We start from the raw sequence: 20314 nt of genomic DNA, 5'->3' as shown, positions 1-20314 counted from the left end.
TCTTCTCCGCTGCGGCTCAGAATGGCATTTTCCCGTGCTCTCCCTTCTTCTCCGCTGTGGCTGCTCGGCCCTTGAACACCGGCTGCGCTCTGCGCGTTTCCCTTTTCTTCCCCGCTGACGCTGCTCATCCCTTGAACACCGGCTGCGCTCTGCGCGTTTTCCTTCGCGCCTCTCTCTCTTCTCCCGTCGCTGCCGTTTGGTCCTGAACACCGGCTGCGCCCTGTGCGCTCTACCCTCTCTCTTCTCCCGTCGACTCCGCTCGGTCCTGAACACCGGCTGCGCCCTGTGCGCTCTACCCTCTCTCTTCTCCCGTCGACGCTGCTCGGCCTTTTCTGTGCCGTCGGTCGGCTCTAGCCGCCGCTGTCCGGGAAGGGTCTGCGCCGTACCTGTTGCCAGTCCGTTTCACTGGACCACCGTGACTGGAGAACCAAGCCCAGCTCTCAACAGCCTCCCCTGCGATGCTCAAATCTCCGCTGGATGACTGGGCGGTTGCTCGTGGTTGACGCCCGTGCTTCTGGCCTCAACTTTCTTCCACTGTTCTCCAGGAGCGAATCCCTGGGGGGTAATGCAGAGTTGCAGGTAGGTTCGAATCTGCCTCGTCGCCAATGTTAGATCCGTGTATTTTTGATGTTGTGTGTCCTTCAATAACTAGACACAAGACTGCAGGGAACAATCAACAGGTAGTTACTGGATGAGGGTTACTCTAAAACTAAACTTACAGATCCCTACTCAGCGTTTATATACAGGAAATAACAACAGAAAATGCTGGAAAAACTCAGCAGGTCAGGCAACATCCGTGGACAGAAATTTGAGTTGACGTTTCGGGTCGAACCCTTCTTCAAAACTGGAAAGAAAAGATAGATCGGAGGCAGGGCTGCGATCGGACAAAAGAATAAAAGAAACAAAAGAAGTAAAAAAGAGACAATAAAAGGTGTTAGAAGCTAGACGAGATGGTAATAGGCTGAGATTGGGTGTAAAGTGTACTGGCAGGGCAAGGGATAGCTGCCAGGTGTGAGAGCGAAACAAAAGGAAAGGGGGCGGGGGGAAAGGAGTGGAAAAATTACAAGAAAAAATGAAATAGGGGCCGAGGTTATGATCTGAAATTGTTGAACTCGATATTGAGTCCGGAAGGCTGCAGAGTGCCTAATCGGAAGATGAGATGCTGTTCCTCGAGTTTACGTTGAGCTTCCGTGGAACAATACAAGAGGCCGAGGAGGGTGAGGTCCGAGTGGGAATGGAGCGGAGAATTAAAATGACAGGCGGCCAGAAGCTCGGGGTCACCCTTACGGACTGAACGGAGGTGTTCCACAAAGCGGTCACCCAATCTGCGTTTGGTCTCCCCAATGTAGAGGAGACCGCATCGTGACAGGTGTGGTCACTGCTGGTACTACAGTATACAGGAGCTGTAAAAAGTAGTTCTCCCCTTAAAGGTACATACACTACACTCCATTACCAACATAGGCACAGAAACCGGAGGAGGCCACGAGCTGGCTCCGCCATCCAATTAGATCAGAGCTGATCTGTATCTTAACTCCGTTTACCTGCCTCTTATCCATATCCTTTTGTACCCTTACATTATAAAAATCTGTCGATCCCAATCTTGAAAATTTAAATTGTTCCACAGCCTTTTGGGGGAGAGTTCCAGATTTCCACCACCCTTTGTGTGAAGAAGTGCTTCCTGACATCACCCCTGAACAGCCTGGCTCTAATTTTAAGGTTCTGCCCCCTTGTTCTGGACTCCCCCCACCAGAGGAAATAGTTTCTCTCTCTCGACCCGATCAACTCCTTTAATCATCTTAAACACCTCGATCTGATCACCCCTTCATCTTCTATACTCAAGGGACTACAAGCCCAGTCTATGCAACCTGTTCTCACAATTTAACCCTTTTAGTCCCGGTATCAATCTGCTGAATCTGCGCTGCTCCCCCTCCAAGACCAATATATCCTTCCAGAGGGGCGGGGCCCGGAACTGAACGCAGTGTCCAGAGGGGCGGGGCCCAGAACTGAACCCAGTGTCCAGAGGGGCGGGGCCCAGAACTGAACCCAGTGTCCAGAGGGGCGGGGCCCGGAACTGAACGCAGTGTCCAGAGGGGCGGGGCCCAGAACTGAACCCAGTGTCCAGAGGGGCGGGGCCCAGAACTGAACCCAGTGTCCAGAGGGGCGGGGCCCGGAACTGAACGCAGTGTCCAGAGGGGCGGGGCCCGGAACTGAACGCAGTGTCCAGAGGGGCGGGGCCCGGAACTGAACCCAGTGTCCAGAGGTGCGGGGCCCGGAACTGAACCCAGTGTCCAGAGGTGCGGGGCCCGGAACTGAACCCAGTGTCCAGAGGGGCGGGGCCCGGAACTGAACGCAGTGTCCAGAGGGGCGGGGCCCAGAACTGAACCCAGTGTCCAGAGGGGCGGGGCCCGGAACTGAACCCAGTGTCCAGAGGGGCGGGGCCCGGAACTGAACGCAGTCACTCCGTGTGGGGTCTGACCACCAGTCACTCCGTGTGGGGTCTGACCACCAGTCACTCCGTGTGGGGTCTGACCACCAGTCACTCCGTGTGGGGTCTGACCACCAGTCACTCCGTGTGGGGTCTGACCACCAGTCACTCCGTGTGGGGTCTGACCACCAGTCACTCCGTGTGGGGTCTGACCACCAGTCACTCCGTGTGGGGTCTGACCACCAGTCACTCTGTGTGGGGTCTGACCAAGGCTCCGTACAACTGTAACATAATTTCCTCCCCTTTGTATTCCAGCTCTCTTGAGTTAAAGGCCAACATTCCATTAGCCTTTATATTACTTTTTGTACACGTCCACAAGCTTTTAGTGATTTGTGTACATGGACACCCAAATCTCTTTGCTCCTCCACAGAGCTGAGACTCTCTTCATTAAGAAAATATTCTGATTTGTCTTTCTCAGATCTAAAGTGGATGACCTCACACTTCTCCACATTGAACTTTATCTGCCACAGTTTTGCCCACTCACTGTATCTCTGTGTAACTTCCTGCTCTCATCTATACAACTTACTGTGCCTCCAAACTTTTTATATACAACTCTCTCTATTCCTTCATCCAAGTCATTGATATACATGTTGAAAAGCTGAGGCCCCAGTACAGATCCCTGGGGGACACCACTAGTCAGATTCCCGCATTCAGAGAATCTTCCCTTTTATCCCCACTCTGTGACCTACCACTCAACCAATTACCAAGCCAAGTCACAAGGCTACCTTCAATTACGTGCGCTTTTATTACTACCCACAAGACCATTCAAAATATTGAAAAGAGTGGTTTCATTTCGTTCTGATACTGTCCTAAATTGGCCTTTCACAAATTCTAGTCCTAAACTGTTTTAGCTTACCTTGTAGTTCTGTTCCAATTCACCTTGTAACCTCTCAAAGTTGTTTCTTTCAAGGCCAGGTCTTTCCCCATAACACAGTCCTTTGATGCCACGGTTCAGGCTCAGGGATCATCTCTGCATAGCTAGCAGGATTTCAATGTCTCCTTGTATCTCAGTGACCAGAACTGGACCCAGTATTCGAGTTGCAGTCCGACCATAACTGGACCCAGTGCTCAACGTGGGTCTGACCAGAATTGGACCCAGTGCTCAAGGTGGGACTGACCAGAACTGGACACAGTGCTCAAGATATGGTCTGACCAGAACTGAACACAATGCTTGAGATAGGTCTGACCAGAACTGGACACAATGCCTGATGTCAGTCTGACCAGAACTGGACCCTGCACTCAACGTGGGTCTGACCAGAACTGGATACAGTGCTGGAGGTGGGTCTGACCAAAACTGGACACCATGCTCAAGGTGGGTCTGACCAGGGCACTAAACGGTTTCAGTGTGATACCATCTCAGATGTGCCTTGTTGATCCAGCAAAACAATTCCTCATTCCGTTGCTTTGTTTATTGGCAGCTCTGTAGGGATGTGTTGAATCTATCAAACCACATTCCTCCAACTTCACCTTCAGCTAATTCTAAATCAAGGATGTGTTAGTGACATCCTTCCTTCCAGCCACTGCTCAGAAACTTATTTTTGACTGTTGACAGATTTCATCTAACTAATGTTGTAGATCCCTGGCTTTCCTCAGGCGCAACTTTGCATTGGGTTTTGAATTCAACTTGCTGATGTTGGGTCCTATGACCAGACCCTGGGGCTATCCACACAGCACTCACCCTCATCCTTCAGAGTGACACAAGCTAGGAAAAAGATGAAAGAAAAGGACCTCAAAGGTGGTAATCTCTGGATTGCACCCAGTGACACGTAATAGTGAGAAGAGAAACAGGGAGATAGTGCAGGTGATTGCGTGGCTGGAGAAGTGTTGCAGGAAGGATGGCATCAGATTCCTGGTGTACTGGGACCATGTGCACTGCCCAAACCCCCCTAAATATACCCACTGCCTGAACCCCCTAAATATACCCACTGCCCGAACCCCCTAAATATACCCACTGCCCGAACCCCCCTAAATATACCCACTGCCCGAACCCCCTAAATATACCCACTGCCCGAACCCCCCTAAATATACCCACTGCCCGAACCCCTTAAAAATACCCACTGCCCGAACCCCCTAAATATAATGCCATGATGTGGAGATGCCGGTGTTGGACTGGGGTGGACAAATGTAAGAAGTCACACAACACCAGGTTATAGTCCAACAGCTTTATTTGAAATCACAAGCTTTCGGAGCGCTGCTCCTTCGTCAGGTGAAGTGAAGAGTTGCATATAAGCACAGCATATATAGTCAGCAAGTACTGCCAGATGATTACAGGTAATCTTTCTAACTGCCCTTTATCACACCTCGGCAGAGAGATAATCACAGCAATCACAGGTGTGAATGGTGTCCAAACAGGTCAGTCAGGAAAACATTACATCAAAGAACAATGAGGTGGGGTCACAAGGGGTCAAATGTTGCAGATGCTGGGGTCTGTATGAAAAACAAAAAACTATATTTTTGCTGGAAATCACAGCAGGTCCGGCCGCATCTGTGTAGAGAGAACAAGCCAACGACGACTCGAGTCTGGGTGACTCTACGTCAGGTGGGGTTACATGTAGCGTGACATGAACCCAAGATCCCGGTTGAGGCCGTCCTCATGAGTGCGGAAATTGGCTATCAGTTTCTGCTCGACGATTTTGCGTTGTCGTGTGTCTCGAAGGCCGCCTTGGAGAATGCTTACCCGAAGATCGGAGGCTGAATGTCCTTGACTGCTGAAGTGTTCCCCGACTGGGAGGGAACACTCCTGCCTGGCGATTGTTGCGCGGTGTCTGTTCATCCGTTGTCGCAGTGTCTGCATGGTCTCGCCGATGTACCATGCTCCGGGGCATCCTTTCCTGCAACGTATGAGGTAGACAACGTTGGCCGAGTCACATGAGTATGTACCATGTACCTGGTGGGTGGTGTCCTCACGTGTGATGATGGTATCTGTGTTGATGATCTGGCATGTCTTGCAGAGGCTGCCGTGGCAGGGTTGTGTGATGTCGTGGTCGCTGTTCTCCTGAAAGCTGGGTAATTTGCTGCGAACGATGGTCTGTTTGAGGTTAGGCGGCTGTTTGAAGGCGAGTAGTGGAGGCGTGGGGATGGCCTTAGTGAGGTGTTCGTCGTCATCGATGACATGTTGGAGGCTGCAAAGAACATGGCGTAGTTTCTCCGCTCCGGGGAAGTGCTGGACGACGAAGGGTACTCTGTTGGTTGTGTCCCGTGTTTGTCTTCTGAGGAGGTCTATGCGATTTTTCGCTGTGGCCCGTCGGAACTGTCGATTGACGAGTCGAGCGTCATATCCCGTTCTTACGAGGGCGTCTTTCAGCGTCTGTAGGTGTCCATCGCGTTCCTCCTCGTCTGAGCAGATCCTGTGTATTCGCAGGGCTTGTCCATAGGGGATGGCTTCTTTAACGTGGTTAGGGTGGAAGCTGGAGAAGTGGAGCATCATGAGCTTGTCCATGGGCTTGCGGTAGAGTGAAGTGCTGAGGTGTCCGTCTTTGATGGAGATTCGTGTGTCCAAGAATGAAACCAATTCTGAGGAGTAGTCTATGGTGAGTTTGATGGTGGGATGGAACTTGTTGATGTTATCGCGTAGTCTTTTCAGTGATTCTTCGCCGTGGGTCCATAGAAAGAAAATGTCATCGATGTATCTGGTGTATAGCGTTGGTTGGAGGTCCTGTGCAGCGAAGAAGTCTTGCTCGAACTTGTGCATGAAGATGTTGGCGTATTGGGGTGCGAATTTGGTCCCCATGGCTGTTCCGTGTGTTTGGGTAAAGAACTGGTTGTCGAAGGTGAAGACATTGTGGTCAAGGATGAAGCGGATGAGTTGTAGGATGGCGACTGGAGATTGGCTGTTGTTGGTGTTGAGTACTGAGGCTGTCGCAGCGATGCCGTCATCGTGGGGTATACTGGTGTAGAGTGCCGAGACGTCCATCGTGGCGAGGAGTGTTCCTGGTTCAACTGGTCCGTGGGTGCTGAGTTTCTGTAAGAAGTCTGTAGTGTCGCGACAGAAGCTGGGGGTTCCCCGTACGGTGGGTTTCAGGATGCCCTCGACGTATCCAGAGAGGTTCTCACACAGGGTTCCGTTGCCTGATACGATAGGACATCCGGGTGTGTTGGCTTTGTGTATCTTTGGGAGGCAGTAGAAGTCTCCCACGCGGGGAGTACGTGGGATGAGAGTGCGTAGGATGCTTTGAAGGTCTGGATCGAAGGTCTTGATCAGTCTGTTGAGTTGGCGGGTGTGTTCTTTGGTCAGATCTGCGGGTAACTGCCTGTAGTGTTCCTGGTTGTCCAGTTGTCGGTATGCTTCTTTGCAATAGTCCGTTCTGTTCTGTATGACGATGGCTCATCCTTTGTCTACTGGTTTGATGACGATGTTGCGGTTGGTCTTGAGAGCGTGGATGGCGTTGCATTGTGCTCGGGTGACATTCTGGGCTGTCTTGTGAGTGCGGCTGATGAATCTGGCGTTGATGCATCTCCTGACAGCTTGAGCATACATGTCAAGCTTAGGGCAGCGACCCTCCGGAGTGGTCCAATTTGACTCTTTCTTCTTCGGTTGCTGCACTGCGGATCCCTCTGTCTGCTGTTCCGGATCATTGATTGTCTCATTGGGTTCGCTGCTGACATCTTGGGATTTGTGGAAGAATTCCCGGAGCCTCATTCTCCTGATGAATTCCTCTGTGTCTGCCGTGAGACCGATGGGGTCCATTTTGGTGGTGGGGCAGAAATTGAGCCCTCGGCTGAGAACTTCGATTTCGTCTGGTTGAAGGGTATGGTCAGACAAGTTGGCGATGGACTTCCCTGTGGTTTCAACCGTGGTACCGGGGGAGGCTTGGTTGCTGCTGGTGGTGATGCCGAGCTTCTCAAGCTTCCTGTTCTTGGTGTATATGTAGGCAGCATAGTTCCGTTGCCTCGTCTGTTTGGCGGTGTCTCGTAGCTGGTCTGCTGTGTCCTGAGCACAGGCTGAGAACATGGACTCTATCTTGGTTTCGAGACACACGACAATGCAAAATCGTCGAGCAGAAACTGATAGCCAAGTTCCGCACTCATGAGGACGGCCTCAACCGGGATCTTGGATTCATGTCACGCTACATGTAACCCCACCTGACGCAGAGTCACCCAGACTCGAGTCGTCGTTGGCTTGTTCTCTCTACACAGATGCGGCCGGACCTGCTGTGATTTCCAGCAAAAATATAGTTTTTTGTTTTTCATACAGACCCCAGCATCTGCAACATTTGACCCCTTGTGACCCCACCTCATTGTTCTTTGATGTAATGTTTTCCTGACTGACCTGTTCGGACACCACTTACACCTTTGATTGCTGTGATTATCTCTCTGCCGAGGTGTGATAAAGGGCAGCAAGTAAGATTACCTGTAATCATCTGGCAGTGTTCTCTGACTATATATGCTGTGCCTATATAAGAACATAAGAAATAGGAGCAGGAGTAGGCCCATCAACCCCTCGAGCCTGCTCCGCCATTCAATAAGATCATGGCTGATCTGATCCTAACCACCAATCTACTATCACAGAACCATCTCCTGAATCTAACAGAATTAGACACATGAAATAGGAGCAGGAGCAGGCTACATGGCCCCTGGGCCCGCTCCGCTACCCACAGGGCCATGTCCGATCCAAACCTAGATTCATGTCCAAATTCCTGCCCGCTCCCCGTAACCCTTAATTCCCTTTACTTCTAGGAAACTGTCTATTTCTGTTTTAAATTTATGTAATGATGTAGCTTCTACAGCTTTTTGGGGCAGCATATTCCATGGACCTACCACCCTCTGAGTGAAGTAGTTCCTCCTCATCTCAGTTTTGAAAGAGCAGCCCCTTATTCTAAGACTATGCCCCCTAGTTCTAGTTTCACCCATCATCGGGAACATCCTCCCCGCATCCACCCGATCCAACCCCTTCACAATCTTATATGTTTCAATAAGATCGCCTCTCATTCTTCTGAACTCCAATGAGTAGAGTCCCAATCTACTCAACCTCTCCTCATATGTCCATCCCCTCATCCCCGGGATTAACCGAGTGAACCTTCTTTGTACTGACTCGAGAGCAAGTATGTCTTTTCTTAAGTATGGACACCAAAACTGTATGCAGTATTCCAGGTGCAGTCTCACCAATACCTTGTAGAACAGAAGCAATACCTCCCTATTTTTATATTCTATCCCCCTAGCAATGAAAGCCAACATTCCATTGGCCTTCTTAATCACTTGCTGCACCTGCATACTAACCTTTTGAGTTTCGTGCACCAGGACCCCCAGATCCCTTTGTACTTCAGCACTTTCCAGTTTCTTGCCATTAAGATAATAACTTGCTCTACGATTTTTCCTGCCAAAGTGCATAACCTCACACTTTCTAGTATTGTATTCCATCTGCCAAATCTCTGCCCACTTACTTAGCCTGTCTATGTCCCCTTGCAGGTTTTTTATGTCCTCCTCACTCACTACTTTCCCTCCCATCTTAGTATCATCTGCAAACTTTGATATGTTACACTCGGTCCCCTCCTCCAAATCGTTAATGTAGATTGTAAAGAGTTGGGGACCCAGCACTGACCCCTGCGGAACACCACTAGTTACTGATTGCCAGTCTGAGAATGAACCATTTATCCCAACTCTCTGCCTTCTGTTAGATAGCCAATCCTCTATCCATGCCAGAATATTACCCCCAATCCTGTGATGTTTTATCTTAAGCAATAATCTTTTGTGTGGCACCTTGTCAAATGCCTTTTGGAAGTCTAAATACACTACGTCCACTGGTTCCCCTTTATCCACCCTGTATGTTACTTCCTCAAAGAACTCCAGCAAATTTGTCAAACATGACTTCCCCTTCATAAAACCATGCTGACTTTGTCCTATTAAATTATGATTATCCAAATGTCCTGTTACTGTCTCCTTAATAATGGACTCCAAAATTTTACCTACCACAGATGTTAGGCTAACCGGTCTATAGTTTCCAGCCTTCTGTCTACTGCCCTTTTTAAATAAGGGTGTTACATTAGCAGTTTTCCAGTCTGCCGGGACCTTTGCTGAGTCCAGGGAGTTTTGGAAAATTATTACCAATGCATCCACTATCCCTACCGCCACTTCCCTCAAGACCCTAGGATGTAAGCCATCAGGTCCAGGTGATTTATCCGCCTTGAGTCCCATTATTTTACCGAATACCACTTCCTTAGTGATTTTGATCGTGTTTAGCTCCTCCCCCCTATAGCCCCCTGTTTGTCCAGTGTTGGGATATTCTTAGTGTCCTCTACTGTAAAGACTGATACAAAATATTCATGCAGTGTTTTTGCCATCTCCATATTTCCCACCATTAATTTCCCGGTCTCATCCTCTAAGGGACCAACATTTACTTTAGCCACCCTTTTTCTTTTTATATAACTATAAAAACTCTTACTATCTGTTTTTACATTTTTTGCTAATTTACTTTCATAATCTATCTTCCCTTTTTTAATCAATCTTTTTGTTATTTTTTGCTGTCTTTTAAAGTTTTCCCAATCCTCTATCCTCCCACTAGATTTGGCTACCTTATATGCCCTTGTTTTTAGTCGAATACTATCCTTAATTTCTTTACTTAGCCACGGATGGCTGTCTTTTCTTTTACACCCTTTTCTTCTCAGTGGAATATATATTTTTCGGAAGTTGTAAAATAACTTCTTAAATGTACACCACTGATCATGTATCGTCTTACCCTTTAATCTATTTTCCCAATCCACTCTACTCAATTCCGCTCTCATACCTTCATAGTTTCCTTTATTCAAGCTTAGCACGCTTGTTTGAGATCCAACCTTCTCACCCTCTAATTGAATATGGAATGCATCTCTCCACTTCACCTGATGAAGGAGCAGCGCTCCGAAAGCTTGTGATTTCAAATAAAGCTGTTGGACTATAACCTGGTGTTGTGTGACTTCTCACGTTTGTCCCCTAAATATACCCACTGCCCGAACCCCCTAAATATACCCACTGCCCAAACCCCCTAAATATACCCACTGCCCGAACCCCCTAAATATACCCACTGCCCGAACCCCCATTAAATATACCCACTGCCCGATCCCCCCTAAATATACCCACAGCCCGAACCCCCTAAATATACACACTGCCCGAACCCCCTAAATATACCCACTGCCCGAACCCCCCTAAATATACCCACTGCCCGAACCCCCCTAAATATACCCACTGCCCGAACCCCCCTAAATATACCCACTGCCTGAACCCCCCTAAATATACCCACTGCCCGAACCCCCCTAAATATACCCACTGCCCGAACCCCCTAAATATACCCACTGCCCGAACCCCCTAAATATACCCACTGCCCGAACCCCCTAAATAAACCCACTGCCCGAACCCCCCCTAAATATACCCACTGCCCGAACCCCCCTAAATATACCCACTGCCCGAACCCCCTAAATATACCCACTGCCCGAGCCCCCTAAATATACCCACTGCCAGAACCCCCTAAATAAACCCACTGCCCGAACCCCCCTAAATATACCCACTGCCCGAACCCCCCCTAAATATACCCACTGCCCAACCCCCCCTAAATATACCCACTGCCCAACCCCCCCTAAATATACCCACTGCCCGAACCCCCCTAAATATACCCACTGCCCGAACCCACCTAAATATACCCTCTGCCCGAACCCCCCCTAAATATACCCACTGCCCGAACCCCTTAAATATACGCACTGCCCGAACCCCTTAAATATACCCACTGCCCGAACCCCCTAAATATACCCACTGCCCAAACCCCTTAAATATACCCACTGCCCGAACCCCCCTAAATATACCCACTGCCCGAACCCCCTAAATATACCCACTGCCCGAATCCCCCTAAATATACCCACTGCCCGAATCCCCCCTAAATATACCCACTGCCCGAACCCCCCTAAATATACCCACTGCCCGAACCCCCTAAATATACCCACTGCCCGAACCCCCCTAAATATACCCACTGCCCGAACCCCCTAAATATACCCACTGCCCGAACCCTCCTAAATATATGCACTGCCCGACCCCCCTAAATATACCCACTGTCCGAACCCCCTAAATATACCCACTGCCCGAACCCCCCCTAAATATACCCACTGCCCGAACCCCCTAAATATACCCACTGTCCGAACCCCCTAAATATACCCACTGCCCGAACCCCCCCTAAATATACCCACTGCCCGAACCCCCCCTAAATATACCCACTGCCCGATCCCCCCCTAAATATACCCACTGCCCGAACCCCCTAAATATACCCACTGCCCGAATCCCCCTAAATATACCCACTGCCCGACCCCCCTAAATATACCCACTGCCCGAATCCCCCCTAAATATACCTACTGCCCGAACCCCCTAAATATACCCACTGCCCGAACCCCCCTAAATATACCCACTGCCCGAACCCCCATTAAATATACCCACTGCCCGAACCCCCTAAATATACCCGCTGTCCGAACCCCCTAAATATACCCGCTGCCCGAACCCCCCTAAATATACCCACTGCCCGAACCCCCTAAATATACCCTCTGCCCGAACCCCCCTAAATATACCCACTGCCCGAACCCCCCTAAATATACCCACTGCCCGAACCCCCCTAAATATACCCACTGCCCGAACCCCCTAAATATACCCACTGCCCGAACCCCCCTAAATATACCCACTGCCTGAACCCCCTAAATATACCTACTGCCCGAACCCCCCCTAAAAGCATGTATTTAACTTTTAAATTCCTTCAGTCCCATTCTAACCTCCGTCCTTGCCTGAATCTTTGATCATGGATATGCCTCGTGCTCTTCTTGTTCTGCAAATTTAAGGACATTAGACTCGAACCCTTTTCTTGGGAAGGAAATCAATCGATGCTGCAAGTTTCTTTCCAACCCTTCATCCTGCTTCCTGGCAGGTATTGATCCAGCTCCTTCAAGAGACACGAATTTCTTAGTTGCCCGCTCACAGAATGCTGGTAGGTTTGTAGGTGATGGCCTATTTCTGTTGATCCATGCTGACTGCTCGCTGTGATTCCATTGCCTTTAGACAATGATTGTTTGATGCCCAGAGTGTGTAATCACCAGAACTACATTTTCAACCCTCAGGCACTGCACAGAATTTGTGGGGCTCTGAAAATGTTGCCACTGATCTGCCCACACTCTGCTAACCTCTTCCCTCCTGCATTCCATTTCTCAGTTTGCCATGCCCCTAATTTGGTGTCAACAAAATTTGATATCATTCTTCTTATTCCTAATCCAAATTATTTATATAAATAGAAAGCAGAAGAGGTCCAGTACCAATCCCTGAGGCACCCACTACCCATATCCCACTAATTTACCCCTACTCGGTATCACTCTATCCATCTGGATTATTCCCTTTAATAGAATGTGCCTTGATTTTAATACATTCCTGCCTATCCCATGGGCTTGGGCCCATGGAGTAGCTCATTACGTGGGACAGTGTCAAATGCCTTCCTGAAATCCAGGTAGATAACGTCCACTGTATCTCCCCTATCTACCAGATCTGTCATCTCCTCAAAGAAATCCAATAAATTAGTCCGGCACAACCTCCACTCCTGAAACTATGCCAACTGTCTCAGAATAGCTCCTACCCCACTGGATGCTCCCTTATATTACCCCTCATCATAATTTCAAACTCTTTACCAACAGTGGAAGTAAGGCTAGAACTTAAGGTCTAGAATTTGACGGTTTATCTCTCAAGGTGGGAGTCACATTTGCTATTTTCCAGTCCTCTGGGATTTGGCCTGAGTCCAATGAACTCTGAGAAACATCCACAAGAGGGCCCACACTCGCCAGGAGCCTCATAAGAACAAAAGAATTGGAGCAGGAGTGAGCCATTTGGCCACTCGATCCTGATCCGCCATTCAATAAGATCATGGCTGATCTTCTGCCTCAACTCCACTTTCCCGCACTATCCCCATATCCCTTGATTCCCGTAATATTCAAGATTCTATCGATCTCTGTCTTGAATATACTCGACGACTGAGCCTCCACAGCCCTCTGGGGCAGAGAATTCAAAAGATTCACCACCCTCTGAGTGAAGAAATTTCTCCTCATCTCAGTCCTAAATGGCCGACCCCTTATTCTGAGACTGTGACCCCTGGTTCTAGACTCCACAGCCAGGGGAAACATCCTCCCTGCATCTACCCTGTCAAGCCCTGTAAGAATTTTGTATGTTTCAATGAGATCACCTCTCATTCTTCTAAAGTCCAGAGAATATAGGCCTAGTCTACTCAATCTCTCCTCATAGGACAATCCCCCCATCCCAGGAACCAGTCTGGTGAACCTTCGTTGCACTCCCTCTATGGCAAGTATATCCTTGAGCTTTGAGGGTGTAACTGACGGGGTAGATAAGGGGGGACCAGTGGATGTAGTACATTTGGGGGTAAAAATTCGGTTGCTTTGCACCTCCCGTTAGCTCCACGAGGGGTTGCTAACGGGGCGCAAAGCAACTAGCGCCTGGGCGTACTGCTGCTAACACCGCCCGTGAAATTCAGCGGGAGGTTAGCGGCGGCAGTAGCCGGTAGCGCGCTGCGCCTCCAGCAATGACACCATCGCCATGCGCAACGCCCTGCTCGCGCCCTGGCCGCAAACTTGGCTTGTGCCCTCTGACCTACTGCCAGACGCTATGTCCGACAGGGTCAGGGTGGTGTTTATGCAGCCGGGGCAGTGATAATTAAAGGGCAGGTGTCAGGCGGCCATTTTTTCTGGGGGCTGCCTGCCAGCACCTGCCTCCTCTCGCCTCCTGCTGCAGGATGCCGGCCGTGATTGGTCAGCCCGCCAGTCTTCCTGGGTGCCGGGCTCTTTTGCCGGCACTCCACTCCCCGGTGGTCCAGCAGGGCCCCTCCCCTTTAATCAGGAGAGGGAGGCCTGCAGTACCACGGCGTTACGTGCCAACGCGTGTGGCGCTGCTGCACGTAGCATCGTGATATTCATTGGGAACGCCCCAAGAGGGAGGGGGAGCGCTTCCTATAGCGCCCCACCTCCTGCGTGGGCACTACCATTGAATTTCGGGTGCAGGGGCGCTAACTTTTTCAGGCGCTAAAAGTAGCACCCTGGAGATGTTATCGCCTCAAAAGGGGCGCGAGCCAATTTTCGCCCCTTGGATTTTCAAAAAGCATTCAGTAAGGTCCCGCACAAGATGTTACACAAGATTAGGGTAATATATTAGCATGGATTGAAGATTGGTTAATGGACAGAAAAGAGAGAGTAGGGATAAATGGGTCATTTTTGGGATGGCAGATTGTAACTAGTGGGGTACCACAAGGATCAGTTCTTGGGCCTCAGGTATTCACAATCTATATCAATAACTTAGGTGAGGGGACCAATAGTAATGTTTCTTAGTTTGCTGATGATACAAAGTTAGGTGGGAAAGTAAGTTGTGAGGAGGACGCAAAGAGGCTTCAAGGGGATATAGACAGGTTGACTGAGTAGGTAAGAACGTGGCAAATGGAATATAATGTGGAGAAATGTGAAGTTATCCACTTTGGTAGGAAAAATAGAAAAGGCAGAGTATTTTTCAAATGATGAGAGATTGGGAAATGTTGGTGTTCAGAGGGACCTGGGTGTCCTTGTACACGAATCACTGAAAGTTAACATGCAGGTACAGCAAGCAATTAGGAAAGCAAATGGTATGTTGGTTATAATTACAAATGGATTGGAATACAAGAGTAAAGACGTCTTACTGCAATTATATAGGGCCCTGGTGAGACCACACCTGGAGTATTGTGCACAGTTTAGGTCTCCTTACCTAAGGAAGGATATACTTGCCATAGAGGGAGTGCAACGAAGGTTCACCAGGCTGGTTCCTGGGATGGGGGGATTGCCCTATGAGGAGAGATTGGGTAGACTGGGCCTATACTCCCTAGAGTTTAGAAAAATGAGAGGTGATCTCATTGAAACCTATAAAATTCTTAAAGGGCCTGACGGACTGGATGCAGGGAGGATGTTCCCCCTGGATGGGGAGCCTAGAACTACGGGTCACAGTCTCAGAATAAAGGGTCGGCCATTTAGGATTGAGATGAGGAGAAATTTCTTCACTCAGAGGGTGGTGAATCTTTGGAATTCTCTACCCCAGAGGGCTGTGGAGGCTCAGTCGATGAACATAAGAACATAAGAAATAGGAGCAGGAGTCGGCCATTTGGCCCCTCGAGCCTGCTCCGCTGTTCAATAAGATCATGGCTGATCTGATCTTGGGCTCAGCTCCATTTCCCCGCCTGCTCCCCATGACCCTTCACTCCCTTATTGTTCAAAAATCTGTCTATCTCCACCTTAAATATACTCAATGACCCAGCCTCCACAGCTCTCTGGGGCAGAGAATCCCAAAGATTCACGACCCTCTGAGAGAAGAAATTCCTCCTCATCTCAGTTTTAAAAGGGTGCCCCCTTATTCTGAAGCTATGCCCCCAAGTTCTAGATTCCCCCACGAGGGGAAACATCTTCTCTGCATCTACCCTGTCAAGCCCCCTCAGAATCTTATATGTTTCAATAAGATCACCTCTCATTCTTCTAAACTCCAATGAGTATAGGCCCAGCCTGCTCAACCTTTCTTCATAAGACAACCCCTTCATCTCCGGAATCAACCTCGTGAACCTTCTCTGAACTGCCTCCAATGCAAATATATCCCTCCTTAAATAAGGAGACCAAAACTCTATGCAGTACTCCAGGTGTGGTCTCACCAAGGCCCTGTATAACTGCAGCAAGACATCCTTGCTCCTGTACTCGAATCCTCTCGCTATGAAGGCCAACATACCATTTGCCTTCTTAACCACCTGCTGCACCTGCATGCTTACCTTCAGCGACTGGTGCACAAGGACACCCAGGTCTCGTTGCACTTCCCCTTTTCCCAATCTATTGCCGTTCAGATAATAATCTGTCTTCCTGTTTTTGCCACCAAAGTGGATAACCTCGCATTTATCCACATTATACTGCATCTGCCATGCATCTGCCCAATCACCCAAACTGTCCAAATCATACTGGAGTTTCTCTGCATCCTCCTCACAGCACACACGCCCACCCAGCTTTGTGTCATCTGCAAACTTGGATATATTACACCTAGTTCCCTCGTCTAGATCATTAATATATATTGTGAATAGCTGGAATCCTAGCACCGATCCCTGCAGTACCCCACTAGTCACTGCCTGCCACTCGGAAAAAGACCCATTTATTCCAACTCTCTGCTTCCTGTCTGCCAACCAGTTCTCTATCCAAGTCAGTACCTTACCCCCAATCCCATGTGCTTTAACTTTGCACGCTAATCTCTTATGCGGGACCTTATCGAAAGCCTTCTGAAAGTCCAAATACACCACATCCACTGGTTCTCCCTTATCTATTCTACCAGTCACATCCTCAAAAAAATTCCAGTAGATTAGTCAAGCATGATTTACGTTTTGTAAATACATGTTGACTTTCTCCGATCCTGTCGCTGTTTTCCAAGTGCTCTGCTATTGCATCTTTTATAATGGACTCTAGCATTTTCCCCACTACCGATGTCAGGCTTACCGGTCCATAATTCCCCGTTTTCTCTCTACCACCTTTTTTAAATAGTGGGGTAACATTAGCTACCCTCCAATCCATGGGTACTGTTCCAGAGTCTGTAGAATTTTGGAAGATGACCAGCAATGCATCTACTATTTCTAGGGCCACTTCCTTAAGTACCCTAGGATGTAGATTATCAGGCCCTGGGGATTTATCGGCCTTCAATCCCATCAATTTCCCTAACACCATTTCCTTACAAATACTGATTTCGTTCAGTTCCTCCCTCTTATTAGACCCTATGTTCCCCGACATCTTTGGGAGGTTATTTGTGTCCTCCTTTGTGAAGACAGAACCAAAGTATGTATTTAATTAATCTGCCATTTCTTTGTTCCCCATTATAAATTCCCCTGATGCTGACTGCAAGGGACACAAACTCTAGTAAATGTTGGTATTCATCATTCATTTTCAACTGGATTTCTGTCATTCCTCCATCTATTTCCTCCCAATGTACCCGCATTTCTAGCTCACCCATTTTATTCCTTCTACTGCTTGCAATCATTTAAGCACAATTCAGGTTATCCTTTAATATCCTTACTCCTTCTTTTCTAATTATTCTTAATCTACAATGTGTTGTGATTCCCCTCTCCCACCATACCCATTTATATCTAACCCCTCTGCCTTATTTACCCTTTCTGTAAGCACATTGTGCCCCTCCAGTTCAGATGAATCCGTCCCTCCTGAACAACTTCTCTTTGTCCCAGAACTGCTCCCATTTTCCTAGCAATCTTAAACCCTCCCTCCTGCACCATCTCAAGCCAGGCATTAATAGATATAAAATAAAAGCAGAAAATGCTGGAAACACTCAGCGGGTCAGGCAGCATCTGTGGAGAGAGAAACAGAGTTAATGTTTCAGGTCGATGACCTTTCGTCAGAACTGGAACAAGTTAGAGAGGTAACAGGTTTTAAATAAGTACAGAGGCAGGGAAAGGGGGGAGGTGAGGATAGAACAAAAGGGAAGGTCTGTGATAGGGTGGAAGGTAGGAGAGATTAAATGACAAAAGGGATGATGGTGCAAGACGAAAGGAGATGGTAATGGGACAAGTAGAGAAACAAAAGATGGGTCTAGAGGAAGTTAAATAGGAATAGAAACATAGAAAAATAGTCGGCCATTCGGCCCTTCGAGCCTGCTCCGCCATTCAATATGATCATGGCTGATCCTCTATCTCAATACCATATTCCCACTCTCTCCCCATACTCCGTGATGCCTTTTGTGTCTAGAAATCTATCTATAGAATGACAATCATTACCAGCACCTGCTGTCTGAAAAAATGGGAGCAGTGGTTATGATCTGAAATTGTTGAACTTAATGTTGAGTCCAGAAGGCTATAAAGTGCCTAATCAAAAGATGAGGTGCTGTTCCTCGAGCTTACGTTGAGCTTCATTGGAACAGTGTAAGAGGCCGAGGACAGAGAGGTCAAAGTGGGATGGAGAATTGAAATGATTAATAGGTATAACCTGTCCTCGCCTAACCTGACATAGGAAGTATTCCTGAGGTTATCACTCTTGAGGTCTTGGTCTTCAGCCTTGACCCTAACTCCTCATACTGCTTCCTCAAAACCTCCCGGCTACTTTTTCCTACGTCACTAGATGCTACATGCACCATGACTTCTGGCTGCTGTCCCATCCTTTCCATTTGATAAGGTTTCCACACAAGAGATCATTGGCAAAAATGAGAGTACACGGAATTGGAGGTAGTCTTAGGAGACAGGTCGGTTATTGGTTGGGAGGTAGGAGGCAGAGAGTGGCGATAAATATAATGTTCCCTGATTGACAGGTTGTGACCAGTGGTGTTCCCCAGGGATCTGTACTGGGGCCTCAGCTTTTCACTGTATCTATCAATGACTTGGAAGAAGGAATAGAGAGTTGTATATCCAAGTTTGAAGATGACATTAGGTTAGGAGGGACTGTAAGTTGTGTAGATGGGAGCAGTGTAAGGAAAGTGTTAGAATTATAGAGTAGTTACAGCACAGAAGGAGACCATTCGGCCCGTCGAGCCCGTGCCAGCTCTCTGCAAGAGCACTTCAGCTAGTCCCACCCCCCTGCCCTTTCCCCGTAACCCTGCAAATTTAATTCTCTTTATATTGTAGTAACATTAACTTTTTGCTTTTCCCTGTTAGTGAGTTTCAATGTGTCTTTCAGTCGGTGGGAATTAAACGCTGTGCAATCAGAGATGTCTTTGGCCGATAAGAAATTACAAAGAAACTCCAGCCTTGAAAAGGCACCTGCCTGAGAACTGGAAAATTTGGGAGGGTGTCTAAGTGGAAAATAGAAATGACACATTGGAGAGCAGTGTGTAATTATCTGAGGCTGGAACTGAGCAATCAGCTTGTTTTTAAACCCTCTAATGTAACGGTGATGTGCGGTTTCCAGTGTAGAGCACACATGGAAAACATGTGAAGAAAGAGTATTGTACACAGTCATCTGGGCAGTGCCTGTTTACCTGGAGCCTCCTGTCTCTTTCGCAGGTGGATGCGGAGCAGTATTACAGTGAATTGGAGGAGAAGCTAACGGACGAGTTTAATGCTGAGCGGAATCGGATCACCCTGAAAAGGCTGGGAATGGGTTTTGTGACCTTCCAGGACGAGAGGATGACAGCTGTGTGAGTTTCTTTTAATTCATTGATGGGATGTGGGCGTCGCTGGCTAGGCCTGCATTTAGTGCCCATCCCTAATTGCCCTTGAGAAGATGGTGGTGAGCCGCCTTCTTGAACCGCTGCAGTCCATATGGTGTAGGTACACCCACAATGCTGTTAGGAAGGAAGTTCCAGGATTTTGGCCCAGCGACAGCGAAGGAACGGCGATACAGGTCCAAGTCAGGATGGTGTGTGGCTTGGAGGGGAACTTGTAGGTGGTGATGTTCCCATGCGTCTGCTGCCCTTGTCCTTCTAAGTGGTAGAGGTCACGGGTTTGGAAGGTGCTGTTGAAGGAGCTTTGGCGAGTTGCTGCAGTGCATCTTGCAGATGGTACACACTGCAGCCACAGTGCGCCGGTGGTGGAGGGAGTGAATGTTGAAGGTGGATGGGGTGCCAATCAAGCGGGCTGCTTTATCCTGAATGGTGTCGAGCTTCTTGAGTGTTGTTGGAGCTGCACTCATCCAGGCAAGTGGAGAGTATTCCATCACACTCCTGACTTGTGCCTTGTAGATGGTGGAAAGGCTTTGGGGAGTCAGGAGGTGAGACACTCGCCGCAGAATACCCAGCCTCTGACCTGCTCTTGTTGCCACTGTATTTATGTGGCTGGTCCAGTTCAGTTTCTGATCAATGGTAACCCCCAGGATGTTGATAGTGGGGGATTCGGCGATGGTAATGCCATTGAATGTC

At 48.6% G+C, this 20314-nt stretch overlaps 1 protein-coding gene across 1 annotated transcript in view; it reads left to right on the top strand.

Annotated features, from left to right (window-relative positions):
• Positions 1-20314, top strand: part of tmem63c (transmembrane protein 63C) — a 346423-nt gene that overhangs the window by 206465 nt on the left and 119644 nt on the right. Inside the window, exon 12 of the mRNA XM_086004159.1 lies at positions 19461-19594. Coding sequence (XP_085860285.1) covers positions 19461-19594 — 134 coding nt within the window. The remainder of the gene's footprint in view (positions 1-19460; positions 19595-20314) is intronic.

This window comes from Somniosus microcephalus, chromosome 12 (assembly GCF_052327205.1).
Source record: "Somniosus microcephalus isolate GS21.2 chromosome 12, FLI_Smic_1.0, whole genome shotgun sequence".
Lineage (NCBI taxonomy): Eukaryota > Metazoa > Chordata > Chondrichthyes > Squaliformes > Somniosidae > Somniosus > Somniosus microcephalus.
This window is presented reverse-complemented; position numbering and strand designations above follow the sequence as displayed.